This window comes from Ceratina calcarata, unplaced genomic scaffold (assembly GCF_001652005.2).
Source record: "Ceratina calcarata isolate Rehan_Ccalc_2016 unplaced genomic scaffold, ASM165200v1 scaffold297.2, whole genome shotgun sequence".
NCBI lineage: Eukaryota > Metazoa > Arthropoda > Insecta > Hymenoptera > Apidae > Ceratina > Ceratina calcarata.
Window position 1 is genome coordinate 1,012,307 of NW_017152138.1, and position 10,552 is coordinate 1,022,858.

The window sequence follows — 10,552 nt, forward strand, 5'->3', positions numbered from 1 at the left end:
TACGATTCACCGCCTCCGTTGCTCGGCGAAGCTGAGCTTCGAGTGGAGGAACACGGTTGGTCGGAGCGGCGGCCGAAATTAGTCGAACGCCAATTGCATCGCACCGCTGATAAAATTCGCTTCCCTTCCTCCTTGATTCCCCACCACCCGCGCGATTTTCGAACGTTTGGCTCGAATTACAAGTTTCTAGCTGCGGCACAGTCCCGCGACTGTCATCGCACGGTATACACGAAACCGCGATATAACGTATGGATCGCCGTGTTCGCACATCTCTCCCGTATTCTCTCTAGTTCGACTCGAAACGAATTTGTTAACAAACGATTCAACGGTAAATAAATACACGCTGTTCACGTGAATAGGTCTCGCGAAAGCTGCGTACTTATTGTGCAGAAGTGTTTGGTTTCTCAGAGATTGAAAACGACGGCTGTGGAAATCGTTCCAGGTAAGAGACTCCTTTATAGAATTCTATAACGTTGTGCAATTTGTTTTATATCAAATTACTGTCAACGGCTGCCAGCTGATGATTCAATGTATTTCGTGCTGTAAGTAGATATTACAAACTGTACGCAATACCACGTGTCCGTGATTAAAATATAACAGAATACAAACTCAGTTATTGTTGCGTTAACGTCTGTTTCTTATTGACAGTAATTTTCTTATTCATTGCTTTGATTGAACGACTCCTGAAACTCTTAAACTGTATAGACCGCGATTCTCCGATTCTCATCTATCATTGAACATCGTACAACAGTGCCGAAACAAAACCAGATAACGTTTTTAAAACATTTACACAACGTCTTGCTCGAATTCGAAACATTAAAATATGGTTTTGGCCGTGGTATGACACCGCTTAACAAACGGCTATTTATTAACGAGGCCACAGAAACGAAAACCGAAGAACGTTCCGACTACCTGTTCAAACATGCCACTTCATACCGCGCATTAATTTTATCTTCGAGCGTCAGCGATTCAGCTGTAAATTTTCAATACCTCGTCCATTATTCGTTTTGCACGATAATCCAAGTAGTTTAAAAGTAACTCCGAGACTCGCAATGCGTTCCGTGCGCTCCTGACGCGTTTTAATTCTCTATCCAAGGAATTCAGGATATGCTAATAATTACAAATGAAGGTGCTTGCAACGTACAACGGATCTGTGGAACTTCGAAATAACTAAATGCAGATGATTGTCATTAAAAGCTGAGAATATTGAATGTAAACGATCGTCGAAAATAGACGCGTTTTTGAGCCCGTTACGCATTGGCTATATATTTTATTTTTGACATCCGCATAACGGCTTGTGGTCTATGCTTATGTAACATTGTTGTTACGCTATTTACTAAACGAGATTTATCGCACTCCTCTGAAACGTACAAACAAGTTCGTAATCAAGCTAGGAAATGTGTTCCTTTAACGGTGGGAGAGGAAAGTTCTTTTGTGTCCTGTTTTTTAATGAAAATGAGAATAACAGAACTATAAAGTCGTCGTTTACATCTTTGTTACATAAGAATGTAATTGCGTTCTTGAATCGCAACTATCTGTATTCTTTGGTAATTTGCATGTTGACTCCATGGAATTTGAAACAGATGTTGTTATACACTATTACGTTCAGTTTCCTATGTCTGTATAAAAATGGATGAAATAGATATTTGATTCAAATTGCAATTACAGATTATTGATATATCTAGTATAGATAAATTGGATCGCGATAAGCACATTTCTACTGCAAATTGTAGTCTGGGTCGCATAATAAGATCAAGGTTATCGTTCCTGGATATTAAAAAGCAACATTTTTATGACTACGTAAGCAACTTTCTGTAAAGTATTTCAACACTCGATGCAACAGATTTTCTTATATCCGAATGATCAAAATAATTCTGAACATGTTATATCAGAATTGCGCCCGGTGACCTTTTCTGAAAAATTGCAATTACGAGCGTGAAGTTAATAATAACCGTACGAAATTGAAGATTATAGTATTCTACAATTGCAGTTAATTGGGTTGATTCATGGTTTATAAGAAGATGAAAGTTAATTACTCTAAAACGCAACCTTTGAAAGTGTAGAATTCGTAACATCGGGAAATGGAATTAAAAATTCGAAGGAGGATTTATCACGCATGTGCGCAAGGATCGGTCTCGAGATTTGAGAAACGATCATGCTCGAGTCCTGCGATAAAAAATTATGAGCCAGAGGCAACAAGAATCTAAACCCCTACGAAACTTCATTTAGATCAGGCAGGACGAACAATTTACCAATATAATTGGGAGTAACGAGCAAAGGGTTACCCGCTCTCGTTCAATTAAAAGTACGCTCAATTACAAAGCAAGTGATCTACTTGTTAAAACCTTTCCTATCAAATATGCAAATTAATTTTGCGTTGATATTCCGTCGTTCTTGTCGAGATCAGGGAGTATATTCTCAAAAGGAATCGAAGTTTCCGCCGACGACGCCTCGATCCCATCGCTACGTGTATATCATCAGCTGATTGCGTCACGGTCCGGTTCTATATGATAGTTCATTAAATTGCCGGTAATTCGTAGTTGTGGGGCTATTTTATGTAGTATAAATGAATGAACATTATCGTCCAACACTTTGAAGCCGATCCACGTTAAGGCCAATTTACCATGTCCATTGATCAGCCTGCTTTTACTCCTTTTCAAACGGTTTACCATACCCAAATTTCGAACCGTTCCTATGTACTTAAGTTGTACTGCGCGCGATTTTTGCGAATTTTATCTCTCGACAAACTGCAGGTTGCAAGTTCTCATCTTGGAACTTGAATCTTGCAAGTAAACAGAATAATTCATTGGTATTTTTCTTCTTATATTCTTCTCTGTTGAATTATACTGGATTTATGGACATGCGTTATGATCGAATAATGTAACGAATTCGCGGCGCTGACTAATCGCAGTGCCGCATGTATAATTATTTAACTTATCGTGCGGCTCTTTATGCGGCAACTACGCGTAATCCGGTTGAGAATGATAATTCCTGAATCACAGAGGAAGATCCTAATCTCTGTCTCGATAAATTGTATCCATGAGAATCATAAAAACGGTCTGCAAATTTTCAAATTGACAATAAAAGATTCGAGGTTTCACAGATTATGTAAATTTGAAGATCTATTGATCTCAATAATGAAGAACCGGATTAGAAATTATATTATTATTAGTAGGTCGCAATACAAGTTCTTTGGATCATAAATATTCCAGAAATGTTTTGTTCTGAAGAATTAAAAGCAAATAGGACGCGTATTCGTGAAATTTAGGTTTCGTGAAACGAGGGAGACTCTGATGGCCCAAATAACGGTAGAGAGATAAAGCTTTCTTCCTCTCGACGAACAGTAAAAGTGACCTATTTGTACCACTTTGGTCCTACTGTGTTCAATGTCGAACTATAGAAAACGGGATCGTTAATCGCTAGGCTTGCGAGTTTACGACGTGGACATTTCTCGTCCCATCCTAACGGGACCAGTTATAAACTTGACCCACCTCGACCCTTCTTGTCGACGGCGAAAGTATTACTTCCTTCCTCGCATCAAATGATCGCCCACAATTTCAATGTTCTTTTCGCCAAGCAAAAATCAGTTTAAACAGAGGAGATAGAAATTCAAATTTAGAACCAATTTTAAAAACGATTATTTTGCTAAGTATCCCCGCATTTCTTCCATTCTTCACAGTTCAATAAGAAATTGCAAAAAGTTTTTCAATGTCGTTTAATCTGGTCCACAGACCAAGGGAGAGCGCAAAGATCTACACGGTGAATCATCAAGGATTCAGTGTTGTTATCATTTAATCCCGTTACAAAAAAGAGATACCGGAGGAAGAGGATCTTTATCGTGGAAGGAAGGAAGGAAGGGATCGGTGTGTATGATCGTAGGAAGGTGAATCGAGGAGAGAGAGAGAGAGAGAGAGAGAAAGAGAGTGAGTGTGCGTGGGTGTGTGGGAGAGTGAGAGAGAGAAAGAGCGAACAAACAATAGACGCGTAACCCGGTGCTCCCGATGGGGTCGTAGTTGCGCGTATTTGTAATGTATCTGACGATGATAGGCCAGCAGGCAGGAAGAGATCGTCGTAGGGGGATCGCCATAGCTAATCGTACCACCCAAGGTGGCACAGATTGAGAGCTCTATCAGCACACATCCTCTCCTGGGCACCCATCACCCGATACGTGAGCACGTAACCACCGTACGTACGTTTTGATTAAAAAAAAATACTCTTTCGCTCAGCTTCACTCTCTCCCATGTGAATACTCATGCAAGCTAGCTACATTTCGTATCTTTCTCTCCCACTGTTTCAGCTTCGACGTGTTTCATGGGTAGAGTCGAAGAGTCGAGATATTTCTGAAAGTGTTTGCAATTTGCTCAGTTCCATAGGTCTACATGATAATGGCAACCCTTTGAAGGAGATCAAGTCGTTCAATTATCCGTATCTTTGATTACTATAATAGAATTGTCTAATACTTCGGTACCAGTTCACCGTTGCACGATTGACACTTGTACACCATCGTTTCTCTGCAAATATTAATTGTTTCTAAAATAAGTTAACGTTGAATTTTGTACTTTTCGGACAGGGAAGAAGCCAGCACCGTGGTCGATCAACGGATCACCGGATCAATCCCTTTCGAGCCTCTCGACCTCTCCTGCTCGTTCGCACCGCCTTCCCTTCCCCATCGGGGGCGCGACATACACAGCAGCCGCTTCCGGCTAACCGGAAGTGACGCTCTATGCGAACGGGTGACCACCGTCTTTTGTCGGGATACCAATACCACGCAAACGTAAACCAGCACATCAAACGGTCACCATGGAAGTCGCCACTGAACTGTACGTATCTCTCCTCACCACCGTTCATCTCTTTCTCTTCGTCTTCTCGCACTTCCGGAAGTTGTTGTTCGATCACTTTTAGACTGCTGATTTTTTTAACATCCGTGATGTCAATTTAAAAAATGAAATCCAAATTGACACTTCATTTTGGAAATAATGATACCTTCGGAAATATTATATTTTTAATGATCATATTTTTGCACATCATATTTTTCGTACTTTCTGCACATCGTCGATCTAATTGTTATTTACGTAACTCAAAGAGATTTAGATTATGAAATTGGATCTAGTGTGTAGCCATTGAAATATGAATGATGTTCACACTCCGAGAATCAGTGTTTAAATTTATTTTCTATAACACAGTATATACTCTCTTATCGTTTTCTGGAAGATTTCCAAGTTGTTTGGATACGCCGACGTGTTAAAATCAAGCGGAACCATGAACGCGGCATTGACAAGCAGATGAAGTTTCTCCTTTAATTTAGTTGCATCATCGGCTCGGCTAATAAATTCGCGTAAAAAGATACACTTACGAAACGAAGTATCGCCTATCGAATTCCCGGTATTTCGCTAAACGATCCTTTCACTTTCATTTATTTCTTCTTCAAAGCACAAGGACTTTGGCAAAGTTGACAAAGGATTTTGGCAAAGGATTGAAAAAGAAGACAAAATAAATAGACCTTCTCGTAGATTCAGTAATGAATATTAAGTAGGTAGTAGATTTCATTCGAAATTTGGGTTTGCACAGGTAGTAGACTTTCGTAATCGGTCTAGTCTAGTGTTCAGGAGACGAGATTCTAAAGACGAACGACGCGGCAAGGTCATCGAGACTTGAGAACAGTGATCAGCGGATCTCTTCAGGGCTATTTAATCCGAGGTCGGCTCGTAAAGGTTCAATCAAATCATAACTACCTAAGACTACTGACCCTTGAGCTCGAGCTATGGCCTATAAGCGTTCTGTGTTAATCCAAAAATTTGAAACATGTCATTTGATAATGTGTTTGATGATCCAATTGATTTAGGGATCAACATTAAACCTTGAGAATCTCCTTATAATCTTTTGAGACACAGGAGATTTTAGTTAGCAATTACAGATATGGAATTGATTTCTACTTATTAGATTAGGAAATCTGATTTGTAAAAATATGAAGGATTAATGATTTTTTTTTAATTAATCAAATAATCGAGTAATTCATTGGAATACTTGCTAAGCATTTAAGTAGTATTGATTGTTTTATTCGATTAGAACGAAACGTTATATTCGCGTACTGAATTAAGACGAAGCGGAACGTGTGCGGAGATATAATGATGGAGTTAGGCGAAGTCATTGTCAATCATCGTGCTGTCCTGTACACTTGTCGCGCGTAGTAACTACAAATGCTTAGCGCATCTAAGATCTAAAGAAAACGATTTCCTATCAGAGGCATTAGGCATTTGAAGATTGATCGTGAGATGAGATACAATGTACTATTATTCGTCTTCCATCATTTTTTCTAACAGCTCGTGCTATTTAGTCACGGTGACCGAGTTATCAAACTAGTTAACACCGTCGTAAGATTAACTCCCACAATTAACCCATCTTCTATTTGAACAGCGTCTCACATTCCAGGAATTTTTTCTCGTCGATGATTTATTCGCGTCGATTAGTCAACACTAATACGCATGTAAAATATTGCGCTCTTCGTTTACGATCCTTCGTGCTCTTTGTTAACAAAACATGAAGAATATAATTATAATAATTTTGAATAATCTTAATTAATCTTAATAATTGGAATATCAAAAATCTCGTCAGGTCTCCGTTGTCAGGATCGGACACACAATGCAAGATCACCGAGCGGACGTCGTATTATCCTCAGGAGCCGAACAAGAGGCCGAAGACCAGACAGGAAAAGGTCCGAGCCTGTCTCAAACACAATGCCTTGACGATGTTAACTGTCGCCGGTGTGTTCGGTGGCGTGATCCTAGGTATCATCCTGAGGAACGTCAGGACGCAGGGATGGTCGGCGCGCGAGATCATGTACATCAATTACATCGGAGACCTGTTCCTGAGGATGTTGAAGAGCTTGATCTTGCCGTTGATCATATCCAGCTTAGTCTCGGCCATTGGCTCGCTGGATTTATCACTCAGCGGCAAGATCGGCGCGCGAGCTATAGTCTATTATATGACGACCACTGTCAGTGCCGTTGTGTTAGGTCAGTGAAGATCTTCGGATATCTATTCAAGTGATAGGAGCATGGAATAATTTCGACAATGTCCCCAGGTATAATTCTGGTGATCAGTATTCAACCGGGTGTGGGAAACAATCCCCAGACTAAAATGAAGGGGAAACCTCAGAACGTTTCAACCATCGACACTCTAATGGATTTGATCAGAAACATGTTCCCACCGAATCTCGTGGAGGCGTGCATTTCTCAACACAGAACGGAAATGCAGAAACCCGAGAACAGTTCAATAGGTTGAGATCTCTTTTAAGAAGTGTAACGAATAAAATTCAATACGTATAATGGCGTAATGTCAGTGTGTCTCCTGTTGAAACAGTTAACATGGATTACTGGGAACCGGTGCAGAAGAGCGTTTCCGGTACGAACATCATGGGGCTAGTAGTCTTTGCGACTGTGTTAGGAATAACTTTGGGAAAAATGGAACAACAGGGTAAACCGCTTCTCCTCTTCTTCGAGTCCTTGTCCTCTGCTATGATGTTAATAACTCACTGGGTGATCTGGTAATTATTTTCATATCGGAATCGTAAAATGATATTATTTCTATTTAATTAATCTTAATTTCTAGGCTGTCTCCTTTGGGTGTACTCTTTCTGGTAGCTGCCAAGATCACCGAGATGCAATCGCTGGATCAAGTAGTCGCTCAGCTAGGAATGTATTTCCTCACAGTCCTTATCGGTCTCTTTATTCACGGTTTCATCGTGTTACCTCTATTATATTTCGTGATAACGAGGAAGAATCCTTACGTGTACATCTCGAACCTGGCCCAGGCGTTGGTCACCGCGTTCGGAACTTCTTCCAGTTCAGCCACTCTCCCAGTTGCAATCAATTGCTTAGAAGAAGGAAACAACATCGATCCACGGATCACCAGATTCGTTTTACCGATCGGTGCTACTATTAACATGGATGGTACCGCGTTGTATGAAGCAGTAGCTGCGATTTTCATCGCCCAAGTGCGTCAAGTTAGCCTCAGCTTCGGGCAGCTGGTAGCGGTCAGGTAATTATCGAATGGCACAACTGTTTAATTCATAGGATAAATAGCTTATGAAGGAATCTTTGTGTAGCATCACGGCGACTGCTGCAAGTATTGGGGCCGCTGGTATCCCACAGGCAGGTCTTGTGACGATGGTGATGGTACTGGAGACGGTTCGACTCCCGGCCGACGATGTCTTCTTGGTCATTGCCGTTGATTGGTTACTGTAAGCTCTTCCTGTTCTTGTTTATTATTAAAAATCGTGAAACTGACACGTATGTATGTTTTCACATGAAATTTTAATCTTGAATCTTCAGAGATCGCTGCAGGACAACGGTGAACGTGGTGGGTGACTCTCTCGGAGCAGGGATCGTGAACCATCTGAGCAGGAACGAGCTAAACGCGATGCAGCACAACACGCAACCCCAAAACGGCGCCGACCACGGCACAACGTCTATATGAGATCGATAATGATTGTTATCTCGATTGATAATTCCTAAACGCTGTCGACGGCGATCAGCGTCCGCTTTCTTCTTCAACACTTTGTTCGCTATGTCGCACATTCTAATCGAAGAGCCATCGAGGTCTTTGACGAAGTTCAAGCATAATAATTAGATTACGGGTTTCGATGCATTTATAATTGTGCTGAATTTTGAACAATGCGCCTGTCAGTATGAAAAAATAATTGAAGGAACGTGCATGCTACGAATTTCATTCCTTAGTATTCGAAATGTTTCATTTTGCATAGAAATCCGCAATCTAATTATGATCCTCCGAGAGCTGCGATAATAGCGCGCGCGTAGCTACTATACTCTTGTAGATTTTCCATCCTTGGAAAAAGGGTTTGCCGTTATATATATTTTGTATGTGAAACCGGTGAGTACCAGATTCGTTCGATCAAAGTACAAAGGTAATTGTGGAATGATCTGATCATGTTTTAATGGTCGTCCTAAGTTGATGTAAGTTCAATTTAAATGGTACGAGATCCGTTTGTTCAAGTTCGAACGTACGAGAAGCGAAAAACACGATTCCTCTCGTCGATTAATTGCGTGCCATATACTTTAAAGTGTTAAACAATACAAATGTGTAGCGTGCTATTTTCTTCCTGAAAACAGGTTTCCCTCTTTATTTACATCCCTCAAACGGTATGATGAACGTGTAACTGCCCGAGTGTTCTAATTTATTCGAAAAGTGTTCCGTTTTGTTTTTTTTTTACTCCCGAACTCGTTCACGGCGAAACATCGTTCTCTTCTCGTGAAGTAAAAGCTAATATTCTATTCCAGAAGCATTTCACGTGTCGCTGTCTTTTAAAAATAAGCGACATATTTATACTTACATAGAAAATATGTATCTGAGCATATATATGTATAAATATAGTTGAGACGTGTAAAATCCCGGTGTTACATGATTATTTTAGCTACTATTTACATCTTAATCTTTGTCTTCCATTATAATCTTTTTCTAAAAAATGTTAGCGATAATACAGAAACATTCATAACTGTGTTCAATTTCCTATAGATTGTAAAGGGTGCAGAAGAGAAGTTGTTTCAAGTTGATTCAGATTAGCGATTTAAAAAGCCAGTGACAGTATTGTTGTGATGCCTCACTGCAATAGACGAAGAAGTTCAAATTTGTTAAAAAGTAAATCAATATACTTTGTTACTTTTTAAGATCGGACAGAAAAATTATTAACGATACATTATCACGTTTATACGGTTACATTGGTGCATGCAATGAGTGTAACTGATTAGTCAATCTATTAGGTCCTTTCATAGAAGTTTATAAAAAAATTAAATATGATTAAAAAAAAGTATGTTTAATGTACTAATTACGTGCATGATTTGGACCGTTTATTATTGATTGACTTATGAAACGACCTAATATACACTTTTAACTTACTCATTGTTTTATGTATTAGGTGTAACTTAAGTTAATTGAACTTTGTTCATTTTTAATATCGAAAATAAATTTGTAAATCACTGACAAAAATCTGATTGATATGGAAAAGTACTTCTCGATTGTTAAAAAGGGAAGATCGACGTAGAAAAAATGATTTAACGATGGAACAACGTTATAACGTAAAAATGTTTTTAATGTTAAGGCATGATTAAAACTAATACTCATATCCTATCGTAATTAATCCCGTGAATAAATATAATGTACAGTTATCACTTTGCAATCGAATTTCGTCAGTAGAATTTCTGTACATGTACGTATTTAAATAATTGCCATAGTTGCTTAAAAAGAAATATACTGTATAATATTTATTTGTACAATAAATGTACAAACTGATGTAACAATCAAGTTTTATTGCCTGTTTCTAAACGAAATCATGCGTGAACATTTAAATAGGAGTACGAAATAATTCACTAACATGATTACAGAAAATTATTTATTTCAATCGTAGTCTCTATCTGTGCATAATATAGCATTTTTTTTGTTTTCATTAATTCTGTATCGTCAAGTTACTTTTCGATTTGCGTTGTCACGAGTAATATTTTAAGTGGCAGTTGCAGAAAAATAAATATATATTACATTA

General features: G+C 39.0%; 1 protein-coding gene across 3 annotated transcripts; it reads left to right on the plus strand.

Moving 5' to 3' along the window:
* The first annotated feature begins 185 nt into the window (after positions 1–185).
* LOC108624106 (excitatory amino acid transporter 1) lies at positions 186–10,293 on the plus strand. 3 transcript variants are annotated; one of them, XM_018023167.2, is made up of 10 exons: positions 186–442; positions 3,732–3,863; positions 4,048–4,185; positions 4,571–4,820; positions 6,613–7,013; positions 7,082–7,276; positions 7,360–7,543; positions 7,609–8,037; positions 8,105–8,239; positions 8,331–10,293. In XM_018023167.2, exons 4-10 carry the CDS (start codon positions 4,801–4,803, stop codon positions 8,473–8,475), a joined length of 1,509 nt encoding a protein of 502 aa, XP_017878656.1. In that variant the 5' UTR covers positions 186–442; positions 3,732–3,863; positions 4,048–4,185; positions 4,571–4,800; the 3' UTR covers positions 8,476–10,293. The 3 variants fall into 3 exon arrangements, with proteins under 3 accessions (XP_017878656.1, XP_026668642.1, XP_017878658.1); XM_026812841.1 differs by lacking the exon at positions 4,048–4,185; XM_018023169.2 differs by lacking the exons at positions 3,732–3,863; positions 4,048–4,185.
* The last annotated feature ends 259 nt before the right edge of the window (positions 10,294–10,552 follow it).